Source organism: Procambarus clarkii, chromosome 85, assembly GCF_040958095.1.
Source record: "Procambarus clarkii isolate CNS0578487 chromosome 85, FALCON_Pclarkii_2.0, whole genome shotgun sequence".
Lineage (NCBI taxonomy): Eukaryota > Metazoa > Arthropoda > Malacostraca > Decapoda > Cambaridae > Procambarus > Procambarus clarkii.
The window spans coordinates 5358954-5375846 of NC_091234.1; the positions used below are offsets into that span (position 1 = coordinate 5358954).

The following is a 16893-nucleotide window of genomic DNA, read 5'->3' on the forward strand; positions in this document are numbered from 1 at the left end:
AGAAACTTATAAACAACTTCAGGACCAAATGCTAAATAAATATAATGAATTATTGGCGAATATAAACACAATAAATAATTTTAATAATACATTATTTAATAATTTTTTAAAAAAATCTATATTATCAAATGATGATATAACTGAATGTTTTTCAAATATATTGTTTATAAATAATAGTCATTCAAGTGAAAAAAATAAACTAATTGAAGAAATAATAATAAAGATTATTGATCATTTTAATACAGAACACAAGAATTATATTCAACAAGAACACACAAATAGAATGGCTAAGTTAAATGACATTATTAACAATAGTAATTATAATAATAATGATCTACAACCGGAAAATGTAGCAAATATATTATTTACTAACGAGGAAGAAAGAGGGTTATTTAATCATATACTAAATAGTTTCAAAACTAATATTACTGATGAAATAGTAGAAAAACACAAAAAAGAATTAATGCCTTATGTTGATTTAAATGTTGTTTTAAAGCATCAGTTACAAGAACCAAATTATTTGGCTAAAATGTTAGTAGATGAACTTGCATCTATGGATTTAGTTAAAGAAAAGATAATAGAACAACTTGCGAATTTATACAAATATACAAAAGAAACAAATTATGAAGTTATAAAGGTATATACTTTTATTACAATTATATATACAATTTATCAGAACCAACTTAAAAAAGATTTTAGCATAGGAAATATAAAACACTTTTATGTAATTATCTTGCAAGTGATTCACAAATCATATGGTGATACTTCTAAAATATTATCCATTCAACAAATACAGGAATCAGAAAATTCGATATTAAAACAAACAAATAAAGAAATGAATTCTAAAATGTTAGTCATGGCTTCTGAATTAAAAGAATCGAAAATACATTTGTCGATGATTAATACAATTGACATTTCTTCTGACTATAATGAAACTCTAGTAGAAAAGTTCACTTCTGTTATCAGAACTATTATTAATGAACTCGATGCTTACCTATCAGAGAAGTGCCGAAAAAAATATTTGTTATTAGCATTCGATCAGATTAAAGTAAAAGAAATTTTTTGTAGGAATAGTGTTGCCAAAAATGAAATGAAACAATTATTCTATTCTCTTTCGAATCATATTTCTAAATTTATATTCTGCGCCCAGTTCTATAAAAATCTTGTTACGGTATTAAACGATAAAATTCTTATGCCTTCTATTCAATTAAACCTATGTTTTTCACAAAACCTATATGACATCGATACTATGAAAACAGCTTTATTAAACTCCCAAAATATAAAGAAAGCTATTAAAACCCCTTCTGTTTTTCCCATTATATATAATATTAAGGGTTTAACATTGATTGGAGAAAAAATTAACATTAACGACGATGAAATTTACAAAAACCAAATAGTGTCTATTGATAACAAGGATAACAATTTAAAATTACTTACATTATTGAACAGTGATGATATTGAATTAGAAAAGAAATGGTTTATTGAAACACAAATAATAAAGAAGTATTTAAATGTAATCGGCGATGAAATCATTTTAAAAACAATTTCCTCTCAGAAAGTTTCATCACAGGAAACAACAAAAACATCAAAAACATATAAAACAACAGATTCGGGGACAAAACAAAAAGATGCCAAACAACGATCAAAATTAAATACCCAAGACAGACGAAAAAATGAAATATTGAATCTGAAAAAGAATCAAAGAGGAAAACAGTTCATGAATAGGAGAGGAACAGATGGAAAGCAATTGGAAGAGGAAGTTGATATTAATCCAATAAATGACACCAGTTCATCAGTTGAAGGTAAAGAATGAGGATATTAAACCAATAAATGACACTAGTTCAATAGTGCTAGAAGAAAAGAAGGAGGTTGAAAAGGAAATAGAAGAGGATGTAATAATGCTAGACGAAAAGAAGGATGATAAAAAGGACTTTTTTTTTTGGGGGGGGGGGTATAATAATAAAAAAATTAAAAAAAGGAGTAGCAGGTCGGGGAGTAGGCAAATTAACTCAACTCCAAAAAAAGAGGGAAAGAGAATAGAAAGATTTTAAGAAAACATTCAGCCAGCCAGGTCAGGATTATATACTACTTATCCATTAAATTATGTGTTTATGATCTAACAAAATAATCAGAATTAGAATTTAGTAATCGGCCTATATTAATAAAAATATAGAAAATATTAATGAAAATAACTTGTATTGATTCAGCAACCTATGGTGGAGGGAGGGGGATGGGATAGTGGTATAAAAGGAGAATTTCTGCCTATTTAAGAGTCACAAACCCTTGCTCTCTCTCCAGCTCCAGTGTCAGGTGTACAGTCTACTGAAATTAAGCAGTTTATCATTCAGTAGGGTAGTGGCGGGCGTCATTACAGTTTAACTATTGATCCATATGCAGTCATCTAGTCCATCAAGAATTACATAACAACAAGCTTCAATAATCAATTCCTTACCAGTTCAGTTTATGAATAAAATCATAAAAAAAACCACACACTCTATTTCTTATTGTTATAGTGCCTATATTAACTACTTATGTGTGCAATGATCAGGTACAGCCGAAGCTGAAGGAACAAGTCAGAATATACCACTTCCTCAGCCATTTGGAAACATATAAAGAGAGTATAGTGTAAAATGATTGACTTGTAATTATTTGTCTCTTTCAGGTAAATTAACATTTAGAGATTGATTTTTTATTCATTATACTACAGTAAAATACAATTATAATAGTAATTTTAATTTATTGTTATTCGTTATTTCCTCCCTCTATCCTCCCCCACCCCTTGTTTCCGAACTGATGAAGGGTTTCGAGATAACTACTAACTCTTCTGGGGAAGCAAAAGAACAAGCTGAAAGAGGTCAAGCTGCATCTGTCTTACTTGAGCAAATGTCTTGTTTGGTTGAATCAACGGTAAAAGCAAGGTCATCTTCTTCATCTTCTTCCTCATTATCGTCTTTATCGTCGTCCTCATCGTCGTCCTTATCGTCGTCCTCAGACACATTCGAAAGTGACCGGTTGATTGACAAACTAAAGGGCTTGGTACTAAATAAGGCCATAAAGAGAAAGATGAAGAAGAAAGAAAAGGCACTAAGGAAGCTTGATTCTAGAAAAATCAAATGGCCATGGTCTTCAGATGGAGATGATGACACCAAGTCAGGGGAGGAATGGGAGAAGCAGGAGAATGTGGAGGAACGTGTCTTCGGTCAGGAAACAACAACAGGCACAGGTATGTATTTGTAATTAACTTTACTAATAAGAGGATTAATTTCAGTTGTACGTTATTTATTTTTTTGTGATTAAAAGTTTTTTTTTTTTTTATCTGTGAATTCCTATGCTCTGTTAAAATTTATTCGGTAGAGAATATATTAATGTCTTTGTTATTTGCTACTACACAGCTCCGCAACTTCCCAAAAAGAGATGTCGAAGTGACAGACACTAAATGGAAGATAGAAGCCATCATGGATAAAATCACACAGACTGGAGAAAAAAATGAGGAATGCCTGTATAACAGAACCTTGAAACCGGTTTCTGAATGTTGTTGGCTGCATTGTAGTGGCTTATTTCTCCAAGAAAATACTTTTACAAAATAAGCATGAATGGACAGTTCAATCAGAAAATAGTAGTTGTTAGTCACTCTAAATAAATAATTGGGGTAAAAAAAGGTAAAAGAATGAGATACTGAATATATTATATTATTTCCACAAATTAATTTATTTTATTATCCTACCCCAACCCAAATTTTTCCAAAAGGCTCCCAGGCCCCAACCTTTTTCTAGTATTTGGGCAAATTTTAATTCAAATTCACTTTTTTACGTAACTTCTTCAACCCAGCAGCCAAAAGCACCGGTGTCGAGCAATAGTGGGATCGCATCCGTGAGTGGGCATCCCGTAGCAGTCATACTCCCCAATTTCATTAACTTTCTGTCGCCCACAAGTTAAGGTAAAGAAGCTGCGCTGAAAAAAAAAATTGAAACAATGCTTATTGATGTCACAGAGAGAACATCAATACACCTCAATCCAAAGAATATTGATTAGAAAAAACGATGAACACCACCAACCTCAAGCAGAAGAATACTGATTTAATAAAAATTTTTTGGACCGTTGAAGGTTGAAGTCAACATTTTTAAAAGTGATATTTTAGATAAAGTGTTGAAAACCTTGTGATCAAACTCATGGCGGCGAAGTCCACCTAGTAATGTAATAGCTGGTTGCCCGGAGCAGTACTGTGTCAGTTGAGCCATATATATAAATATTCGTTGCCGCCGACCACTCTCACTCTTATATTACATCCACTAATGGCCAGCTTCGCTGCTCTTCCAAAGAAAAAGTTGTCCGAGATGCTCTCTCCTCAGATGAACCCCAGGATGGAGAAAGATACGCTGAAAAAAAACTTGAAACTATGCTGGGAAGAGGAAGAGGAGACACTAATATTGAATATAGAGAAAGAGTTGTTACAAATAATCCACGACATCAAGCTGAACAACACCAACCTCAAGCAGAATAATATCGACATCATCAAGCAGAATGAGACAATACTTTTGAAGACAGACCAAGAGTTGTTACAATTAATCAGCAAAATAATCACCAACATCAAGCAGAACAACACCGACATCAATCAGAACAACACACTATTGAAGATGATAGAGCAAGAGTTATTAAAAATAATCACTTACCTGAAGCAGAACTACACCGACCTCAAGCAGGAGATTGATGATTTAAAAAATGAAATTAAAGAGTTGGAAGGCTGAAACAACCCACCTTTCTTTTGAGGAATTGATATGTGCAACCACTTGGAAGTCATATTAATTTATGATGGGACCAAAGAGCCAATGTTATTCAAAACTTCCGCACAGTGACTGACATAGTGACTAACGTGGGTACATCACCGACCTGAAGAAGAAGAATACAAACCTCTGGCAGGAGATTGCTGATTTAAAAAAAAACAAAATTTCGAACAGTTGAAAGCTGCCTCATTTCATTTTTAATTCCACTGTAATTTTCACTAAATAAAAGTGTGTATGAATTATAAAATATATTGCTTTATTTTTTTTTAATTTTGCCTTTATTATTCTAGTGTACATATGTAGGGGAATGGGGGCACCTTTTAATTTCACTGTAATTTTTCACTAAATAAAAAGTGAGCCCAGAATGGGAACAGATGTAGTATAATTAAAAAGTAAGATGATAATGTCAGTATGGCTGGCACTAGTTCCGGTGAGTGTCAGTACAAGTTGTCATATGTCGGTATTGTGAAGACTGTCTAGATACGTGAAGGTGGGTTTGGAGTTATCCCACGCTGGGCTGGATGCCCATTCATCTTTAAAAATTCGTATGTACAAAGTAGTGGGTAATTTTTCTTCATATTTAAAAAAACTACGGATAGTTAATTGGATGAGGGTATACTCACACACAACATATTTGTGTTTTTTCAGGTGGTAACTTAAGTTGTTATCACAACCATTAAACAAAACCAATCCATCATCTTGAAATACTACTTTAATATGGTCTATTTCAATTTTTTCCTGTGATGAGGCCTTCGACATCAAAATCACTTGATAGGTATTTTCAAGCTTGACTCCATTGTTTTGTCTCATGAATAATTCATATTTTATTCCCCACTTTAGTAGTATTTCTTCAAGTTTTATTAACATAATCTTTACATATTCAATTTCCCATATTTCATTCGGGTTAGTAGGGTTGGGTTCAGTCTTTACAGATTCAGCTTCCCATATTTCATTGGGGTTCATTGCTTTGCCTGTAGGGTTGGGTTCACTCAGAGTCTTATCATTTTCAAAATTTGCTGTTGTCTCGTTAATATCAGTCATAATGGTGATCTATTTCAAATCTGTGAATGTAAAAAAAAAAAAAATAAATATGTTAAGGCATATGTAACTTAACTGATCAATCAACATTTTTATCTAAGATAGTATAAGGTGATGCAGGACTAATAATTAGAGTAAGACCAAACAAGACCCTACCTTACCCAAACTAAGTCAATATAATTATATTATCTTATTATATTATAATATTATCAAAGTGGACTCACTAGATACAGCACAGGACTAGGGTTGTAACTGACAGTTGAATTCTTTTATATCTATCTTTTCAATTCTGACTTGAGGAGTAGGAGGATGAGGAGGAGGAGGAAGAGGAGGAGGGGGAGGGGTGAGTTAAATCACCTTCAAGTATATAAAAGCGTTATGCCCAGTATTATTACCTGTGTTAAGTGGTCTGATGCAGCATGCATATATCCATAGTGATAACTATTTAATATTATTTAATTGTTGACATATACAACAACCATGGATTCACCACTTTCTATAAATATGTTAATGATGACCCTTGATAACATATACCAAAACAAGATGAAAGAAAAACTTCCAGATACATTTGGAGCATCATTTCAGAAGATGATTTGCTATGCTGAAAACAGTTTAAAGTCTTCGGAATTGTAAGTATCATTATTATAATATGTTAATAATATATATCATATATATATTTTTATAATATCCATACCCCAATAAATTATTACTTCTTATTTTTTTTTTCTTTTGTTTGTAGGTATGAAAATCTTTTAAAAACATTGAAAGAAAAAAAGAAGATAAAAAGAATAAGTGCAAATGTCCCACATGGAATCCTATCCCCTGAAGACGACCCTGCTATTCTTCATGATATAAAGGTCAACTGCTATGGCCCTGATGACACAATCTACAACAATGATCCTGAAGTTCGAAAAAATGTTCCTCGTGGTGTAACACTCTTGGAGTTTAAGGGACAGTTTGATTTAGTGATCTTTGCCAATAAAAAATTTACTGGTGGTATTGGTGATGAGGATGATAAACAACCGGAAACAAATGATCTATGGAAACAATATTGCTTAGAAGATCTCAGTACTACTACTTCTAAAGTAGTTTGTATGACTAAAGTGAATGGTGAATCAGCTCATTTCAGTGGCAGATACATTAATGGTAATTTTTTTTTAATTACTGGGAGTAAAAGTGTTCATATGTTAATTGAAGAAAGGGAAGACATTGAGCGGTATGATGGAGAACGTTATGTTGTTGCTAAAGTTGTGGCCAGATCACTGTGGGATACATTGAATAATATGGATATTATGAATCGACATTTGGTATATAGTATCTTACACTATACTAAATGTACAGCTGTGTGTGAGCTTCTTCAACCTGACAACCAACATATTGTTAACCTCAGTCACTTGGATAAGCATCAACTCAACGTTATCTGTTTTACTCCATTGTACAACGAATATGAAGAGACTAGCCTTCTTGCATTACCTCCACACTACACACTCAACCTGTTTACGGCATTATGCTTTACATCTCCTGCCTATTCAATAATTGAAGCTAAAGATGTAGTGAAACACCAGAATAAGGTAGGCAAACAAAAAGTTTATTGTACAAGGAAGTGTCAATTTATATTGTCACATTTTTCAATACAATTTCTTTTATGAAACTATATTATTAAATTATTTTTACAGGTGCGAAGTGATCTTTACAAAGAAGGTGAAGTTTTTTATTTTTTAAATGAGAATGAAGAAACAATTGGAATGATAAAAGTAAAAACAAGATGGTATGTAATACTTAGAGCCTTGAGGGAAAAAGCAGTTTATTGTTTTTTATCCAAGAAAAAAAACAAGCAAAATTGGAGTTTAGAGAATAATATTCACTTAACTCAATTACGACTAAATGAAATTCAGAAATGGCTCAAGTTCTCGATTTATATTTTACAAAGATGTAAGGTGAGTATGATGGGTAAAGCACCTACCTACTTTGTTTTCATAAAAAGACTCTCTTAAGAAATTAATTATTTGAAAAATTAGGTTGAAAAATAAGGGATTTATAACACTAATAAATAATTATCATTACTTTCAGGAAATGGGGACAAGTTTTCTACAGTGGCTAAATGAAAAAGTAGAAAAAAAAACATATTGCTGTGGAAGATATTAGGCCCCAATTTCCAACAATATGGAGCAGGTTTCTTTTTGAAAAAAATTTGACCGACAATTTTGAAGATGATGAAGAAGAAGAATTAGGTGGTTAGTTACCATTAACTTTATTATACAGCTGAAGGCATTGGGAAGACAACCAACTCAGTTACACATTTTCATCTAGATCATCTTTAGAAGTCTATAGAGACAAATTACCGTCTTCATTACTGTCGAGAAGTGGACTAGGGACAATTAATTAAAATATGTTTTCTAGTAACACCTGTGGTAGGGATGACATCTTTTAGACTGGAGTTTGTATTGATTTACACATGATATATAAAGTGTTCATCAATAAAAATAAGTAAGTAGTTAGGTAGTAGTGTAAAAAATGTAGTAAAACTTCCACAATTAAAATTTCTATTTTTATCACAGAATTTCCACTTGGTTCCCTATATTTTTCTTACCATTATTTCAGCTTTTTACTAAGGGATCTGGTAAAGGATTTCAGCTGATAAACTCTATAGTCCCAATTTTAAGTCTATGAGTCAACAGGAAGAGGAGGAGGAGGAGGAGGGGGGAGGGGGAGGGAGATTGTGTATTATATAAAGAGAGAGAGATGCCTCTCTCAGTCACTAACTAGTCAGTCTAATACAACACTCACATTTTGTTTTCATAGCAATGAGAGAAGAAAAAAATCGTTTGGAGACTTTTAAGGACTGTAACTTCAGTGTAAACAGTCATGTACTTGCAAAGGCGGGTTTCTATTATACTCATAAAGCAAATCTTTTAGAATGTTCAATGTGCCATTTTCAAATTGATGCCACGAACGTAAACCAAGATGAAAATAGAATCATTGCTTTACATAAGAAAGAGAAACCAGAATGCACATTTAATCAGAACGTGAAAAGATCTATTTCTAAGAAGTTTGATTCATATGACAGTTTACGGTTTGAAAAGGAACGTTTGAATACCTACATAGATTGGCCACTTGAATGGTTAGAACCATCTGATTTGGCTCGTGATGGCTTTTACTATCTGCGAACAAATGACCACGTTGCTTGTGTCTTTTGTCGAGGCATTGTTGGTTCCTGGGAAAGAGGAGACACTCCCAGAGGCGAACATCAGCGGCACTTTCCCCATTGTCACTTCATTCGAAACCAACCAGTGGGAAATTTTCCACTGATATTTAATGAAAAATTCGAGGGTTATTCCATTCCACTGAGAAATAGTAAAAATTCGTCCTATAGACAAGGAATAGATGTCTGTGGTCTAAGTCCTATGACAGACAATGGAGTTCACCAACATACCATTGCCAAGCGAAAAGACTACTTAACACTTGAAAGTCGCCTAGCAAGCTTTAACAATTGGCCTGAACGTGTAACACAGAAACCAACTGAATTGTCAGAAGCTGGATTCTTCTATTGTGGTTTAAGTGATCATATGCGCTGTTATCATTGTGGGAATGGACTTCGAAACTGGGAAACTGATGATATACCTTGGGATGAACATGCTCGCTGGTACCCAGAGTGTACCTTCCTCTTCTTGATGAAAGGAAAAGAATTCATTGATCAGGTATGTCAGCTAAGTAACTTGAAATGAAGGTTGACTATTATTATTGTAATCTTTATAAAAGCCATTTGTAACATTAACTTTATTTTTTTTTCAGGTTCAAGGGGAAAGGCCACCTTATGAGACAAACCCTTCAATAACCCATATCAATGAAGATCAACACAAACTTATTAAGGAACTAGACATAACTAAGCACCTTATTTCAATGGGTTTCCAGGAAGATCATGTGATGACAACGTATCATAATCAACTCAAAGAGAAGGGGTTACCTTTCTTTGACATTGGGTCATTTATTGAAGCAGTCTTGCAGTACATGGAAGACGAAGTTAGAAAATGTCTAGTAAATAAATTGGCATTGGCTGAAGTTGATGTTGTCCCAAGCCCACCCATGTCTGATAGAAATGAATTGGCTTCTGACACAAACCAACAAGTAGAATCATCTACAACTTTAATGGAATTGGCATTGGCTGAAGTTGATGTTGTCCCAAGCCAACCAATGTCTGATGGAACTGAGTTGGCTTCTGACCAAAACCAACAAGTAGAATCATCTACAACTTTAATTCAGCCTATAGTAGATGAATTGGCATTGGCTGAAGTTGATGTTGTCCCAAGCTAACCAATGTCTGATGGAACTGAGTTGGCTTCTGACCAAAACCAACAAGTAGAATCATCTACAACTTTAATACAGCCTATAGTAGATGAATTGGCATTGGCTGAAGTTGATGTTGTCCCAAGCCAACCAATGTCTGATGGAACTGAAGTAGAATCTACAATAGTTGATGAATTGACATTGACTGAAGTTGATGTTGTCCCAAGCCCACCAATGTCTGGTGATTCTAACCCACAACCATTATTTGGTAAAATAACTGATCAAGTTGCCACTCTCCCAAAGTCAGAAGGTACAATTAGACACAGAGTGATTGAGTGTAAGATTTGTATGGAGAATGAGAGTGAGTTAATGTTTTTACCTTGTAATCACATATGCACTTGTTTCAAATGTGCATCAAACATATCCACATGTCCAATTTGCAGAGCTGAGATAAAATATACTATTAAAGCAATTATATCATAGTAAAGAATGTTTTAGATGTGTGATAATGATATGATATGTACGATTTGAGAGCAATACTTGGATACAAAAATATGTCCACACCTACAGTAATAAGGATGATTTTAGACCATTTACATAACATAATGTATCCTATCTATCAACCCGGCTGGAAATATATGAATTTCAAATCTTATTATTCCTATAATAAATACCTTATAATTATTATTGACGAAATATTATTCCACTCCCCATATATAATCTCAGATGAGGAAAAGTTGTAGTTTAGTTATACCAATGTGTGTGTGTGTATCCTTTCAAAATAGATATTTCTATTTTTTTTTTGTCTTTAAGGTAGTATAAAAGTGTCACTAAGGTAGCCTGCAGCAGAACACAGTTTATGGATTAATTGTCGCAATCCAAGCACGCTACACTACATACTACCTCTTCATATAACTTTCTAGACAGTGAAAGTGAACAAACAAGCAGTACTACTCAATCTCTGGCGGAACTGAAGAAGCAAACAACCATTCCACAAACTAGTCAAGCCAATCAACCAACTTGTCTGTCAACTGATCTACAACCACCCAACCAATCTGTCCATCAACTGGTCTACAACCACCCTTTTTCTGTTGGAAGTTTCTTTCTAGGGAAGTGGATAACAATTGATCATATAAAATAAGAGAGCACATACTGTTTTTCATAATGGTTGCACCATATGAATTTGATGACATGCAATTGTCAAGGTCTTTAGTACGTGTCTCAGGCAGTGCCTATAACACAGGAGTCATTTTAGACTTAAGCAGAACATCCACTTTCGCTGCTACAGTTCCAGTGGACCCATTGCCTCCGAAATTAGCAGGACCCAGAACACAACAGCAACTATTGCTGAATATTAATAAGCTGAAACATGAAAACCATATTATTCAACAAAATTTGTCAGTTTTGTATAAAATGTTTAAAGAACAGGAAAAACAAATTTCTATGTTGAGAAGGGGTATAAGGGAATGGAGCATCCAAAAAAGTTCCTTTTCTGAAACCACTATCTCCTCCTCCTACTTACTCAACACACCCACCATCTCCTCCTCCTCCTCCTCCTCCAATTAATTCTCTCAATCCATCATCGTCCCCTACAATTTCTATGAGAATCAGGTAATTGTCACCTGATCGTAGAATTATATTAAATCAACAATTTAAAAAAATGAGTGAAATTGTTAAAATAATCTTGAATACTATAACATTCCCAGACAATGGTTCCTCGGGTTTGAGAGAACGTATATTCATAAAAACTCTTATTAACAATTTTGTTGTTGTGAATGATGATGATAAAAGAATAATTCTATTATTGAATAAAATGCTTCATTTGTTTACTATCTCTGATCGATATATTAAATTAATAACCGAAACATATCCTCTTAAGAGTCAGAATCAACAAAAACAAACAATAGCTCTTTTGAATAAAAAATGTAATGAATGTGAGAATGAAAAAAGTGAATTAGAAATTAAATGTGGAAATCAAGATGCCACAATAACAGATTTAAATACAAATGTGAGAGATTTAGAACTTACTATTGTGCAGCTTACAGAGAAATTAGGAGACCAAGAAAATGAAATAGAGAATTTAAAGAAGGAAAATTCAACTTTTCAAGATAATCAAATGAAGCTTAGATTCCAATACGATGATGAAAAGAAACAGTATGAAACAGAATATGCATTTATGTTAGATGAGAAAGACAGACAATTTCAACATATCTCCGAAGACAAAGACAAACAAATAAAAGACTTAGCTGATGAAAAAGAAAAACTAACTGATTTAATAAATTCAAATAATACTAGTATAAGTCGTCAACAACAAGAAGAATTAAATAGGAAAATAAATACAAATTTAATATCTCTTAAGGAATACCAACTAAAATTAGCTGCATGTGAAAACGAAACATTAGTAAAGAATATAAATGAAGCAAATAAATATAATATTGAAACATTAGAGCAACTTTATACAAAACCTACATTATCGAATAGCGATATAATTCATTGTTTTTCAAGCATATTTCCTTTAAATGATGATAATGAATCGAAAGCAACAGGAAAATCACAAATTGAAGCAATAATAAATAAGTTCATTCATCAGTTAAATACCGAACGTGATAACTACATTCACGAAGAACGTGAAAAGGACATTAAAGATAGGATTTCCCGTTTAAATTATATTAATAATAATGATCTACACCAAAATAATATTCTTAATATTTTTACTAACGAAGAAGAAGGAAATTTATTTAATCAAATATTAGAAAAATTTAAAACTAATATTATCGATGAAACAGTATATGAACACGAACGTCAAATAATACCTTATGTAAATGAAAATGATCATTTAAAACGTCAATTAGACGAGCCTAATTATGTTGCTAAATTGTTAATAGACGCAGTGGCATCAATAGTTTTAGTTAAAGAAATTATAACCAAACGAATTGTTGACCTGAGGAACGAATGAGGAAGTTATAAAAGTTTATGCATTCGTTACTATTCTATATACATTATTCCAGAAGGAAATAAGGCAAGATTTTAATGCAAATAATGTACAACGCTTTTATTACATTATCTTGAACGTGATTCGTAAGTCCCCTTCTGATAATATTCATGAAATACTGGCTTTACAACAACAAAATGATTTACATGTTAAGACCTTACAAGAAGAAAATGAAACAATAACTTCTAACCTGTTGACCATTCAACAGACAAATGCTAGTCTCCAGGATTCCAACAAACAAATGCTTTCAGAATTAAGTGAGACAAGAATGCATTTGTCGATGATTAACCATGATGAGACTTCGGTGGACCCCATAGAATATGAAGAAACTCAAATGAATAAATTCACATTAATCATCCAAGCTGTCACTACTCAGCTCGATGCTTACTTGGCCGGGACATGCAACAATAAGTATTTAAGATCAGCATTCGAAAAAATCTCAATGAGAAAAATGTTTTGCAAGAATGAAATGGCGAAATCTGAAATGATGCAATTATTTATTTCACTTTCAAATCATATCTTCAAATTTATATTCTGCGCCCAGTTCTATAAGAATCTTGTCACGGTAATAAACGATAATATTCTTCGGCGTTCCATTCAATTAAACCTTTATTTTTCAAGAGAAATGTATAACCACCGAGATATGCTATCTGAAATATTGAACATACCGATGATGAATGAAGCTATAGAAATAGCACCCGTTTTCCCAATTCTATACAATATTAGTAAATTAACACTGATAAATGGTACGTATTCTATAAGCAACAATGAGGATAATAATCAAATAGTGTCTATCGATAACGAAAAGAAGAATTTAAAATCGATTGCGTTATTACACGAGGCTAATATGGAAGCAGAAAAATCGTGGTTCCTTAAAAGCCTAAAAGTTAAGTACGAAAGTGTATTGGGTGATGACAGCATTTTAAAAGCAATCGCCTCTCAGAAAGTTTCTTCGCCTGAAACTGTTGAGAAAACAACCACACAAAAAAGAGATAAAACGAACTTAAAAGACGCAAAACAAAGGACAAAATATAAGACTCAAGGCAGGCGACAAGTCGAGGCATTAACAGAGAAAAAGAATCTAAAGGATAGACATATAAACACTATAAGGGGAGGAATAGTTGAAAATAAATAAAAGGATGTCGATGGTAAGCAGTCAACTCATTAGAGAAAGGAATTTTGTAAATACCTCCCCCCCCCCTCAAAAAAAAAAAAAATAAGAGACATCAGAGATTGGAAAAGGGGTTCAAGTTCATAGTAAGTGTGAGTTTGTAAAGATTTGCCACCATTCTCCCGTGTGTAATAAGCCAAATCAACTCGATGAGGATCTTTGGTGGTATGGCCAATTTTCACACAGGCATTACTAACCTTGTAATTAACCGAGATTTCAAATGACAAGGTATATTTTAATTGTTTTGGATTTCATCAGGTGTCTGATACTTTTGAGAAAAAATAATATCACATATTATATTTGTATGAGGAATAAGCTTACATTCTAATTCCATCTGAGGAAACAGTGTGAGTTCTTTCTGAAGAGAGCTTTTCGTACCACTTTTTTTTTTTCTTTGGAAGAGCAGCGAAGAGTGTGTGACTGGCCGTCAGTGGATGGCCGGCGGCCACGAATACTTATATATGGCTCAGCTGACACAGTACTTAGTCAGAACTGGCCGTCAGTGGATGGCCGGCGGCCACGAATACTTATATATGGCTCAGCTGACACAGTGCTTAGTCAGAACTGGGACTTTACGTTGTACTAGTCTAAGGAAGATCAGCAGGCAATTCCCAAAAAATAACGAAAACATTGTTGATATTTTCAAGCTTTATTTTATGTCATATCCTATATCAAAATGGCAATTGTATAAAATGATGATTCTTCAGTTATCACAAAAATATATTTATTATGAAAATGAACATGAGCTTCTGATCAATCACATCCATCATAAAGGTGAGCTTATATATGTCGATTACTTTAATGAAGTTAGAGCCAGTGTAGTTTTGAAGATGGTATGGTGGCATTCAACTAAGCGACTCTCTAATTATTGAGTCACAACTGCAATATACAACAATGCTGAGTTGGGGGATGATGGGGGGGGGGGGGGGGGGCTAGAAGGGCAAAAGATAAGCGAGTTATGGTAGGTGGCGACGGAAACACTGCAGTTAGTCTTATTCAACTCCTGCTAAGAGGTCCACACCTTCTGGCCAGGCTCCGCATCATATCGAAAGGTTATTATAGATGGCTCTCTCAGTTACAGAGATATTTAATATACTAATGTATGTGTGTATGTGTCTTATTCTTTTTCAAATATTTTTTTTTTTTTTTCTTTCACGGTAGTAACCTGTCCATCAACTGCTCAACCACCACCCAACCAACCTGTCCATCAACTGGTCAACAGCCACCCAACCAACCTGTCCATCAACTGGTCAACATGTAACAGACTAGGCTGTTGTAAGAATTATCCAGAGTGGTTTATCGACAAAAGAGAATGGGAAGCTGAGCCGCATGGTGACCTGACCCCCAGGGGAATTCGCGGTGGAAATAACCGACGCTTTGTTCATATCTGCGTATAATGAATCATCCTATAGTATTCAGTAATTTAGAGAAAATTAGCCTTTATTCATTTTTATTAAAATTGTATTGTATAATAGTACTGGATACAATATCAAGAGTATTCTAATTATTGAGTTTAAGTCACCATCAGTGACGTCACGAATCAGATCTAACTTTTAAAGCGGAGTGACCGGCGGTCATAGGTCATCAGGGGTTGACAGGTCTACTATTTCTCAAAGTTTTAATAACCATTTTTGTGATCGGGAACAGCTCTGCCGTTAGATGTTTGTAATTTAATTCAGTAAAATAATTCAACCAGTCTGGATCAATTAAGTACAACAGAGTTTAATTGTTATAACTTAACCTTGCTAAAGTAACTGGGTAAGCGATGCGGAACAATACAATACTCTGTCTGGGGTAGTCCAGACAAGGAAAAGATCAGTGTGGTCACGGAAGCAGCTGGGATAAGAGGTCAACATCTTACCTCTCCCCAAGAACAGCCCCAACACCTAGAGCTGTGGTCGCCCAAGGTATAGTTGCTATTGTTAAGTATAGAAATAGTCTCATTTGCCACTCAGGTCAAGTAGGGAGTGTTAAAGTGATAGGGAGTGAACATATTTAGATTTTGTTTTAGTTTTCTTTTAATAAATTAAATTTGTTATTAATTTGCATTTTATTGTTTCCATGTGTTTTATGTGTATACTTGTCCTGGTCACGTGGTCCACACGAGGCAGAGTTGCATTGGGCGCCGATTCTAACATCGAATCGGAATTATCATTACCGTGTAATTTATTCCACACTCAAGGTCATCGTTTATAGTGGGGATCAAGCCCCTAGGTTGATTAATTAGCGTGATCGATCCAGACCTCGATCATTGCTCTTGTATTACGGGTCTGGTGGTGGCAGCAGAGGTGACTCTAGGGTTTTGTGCAGAGCTTAGGTCACGTCATACTGGGTGTAGAATCCTAAGTCGGTCAATCGTCTTAGGACCACGTGGCGTGGAGTTGGCTTTGTTAAAAGTTTTGGGGTCCCTTGGTTTAGAAATAATAAGTAAGAATACGGGTAGAGGGAGTAGAAAGAAGGAAGTAAAGAGAGAGGAACCTAACTCGTGTTACAATGGTGCACAGCGGTGGTTTCAACAATTTTGTTTGAAATTGTTGAAAGGCTCACGCGTCTAGCCGTTCGAACACGTGCGCGGATGCTAAGGAGACAGCCGCGGGCCAGGATTAGCAGTGCGCCCCACAAGTGCG

The 16893-nt window shown here is 34.0% G+C and overlaps 1 protein-coding gene across 1 annotated transcript; it reads left to right on the top strand.

The window, feature by feature from the left end:
- Window positions 1-8598: 8598 nt before the first annotated feature.
- On the top strand, window positions 8599-13059 carry LOC123760943 (uncharacterized). The gene is made up of 3 exons (XM_069316713.1): window positions 8599-9517; window positions 9612-9986; window positions 12142-13059. The coding sequence occupies exons 1-3, from the start codon at window positions 8624-8626 to the stop codon at window positions 13057-13059; spliced, it is 2187 nt and encodes a 728-aa protein (XP_069172814.1). The 5' UTR covers window positions 8599-8623.
- The last annotated feature ends 3834 nt before the right edge of the window (window positions 13060-16893 follow it).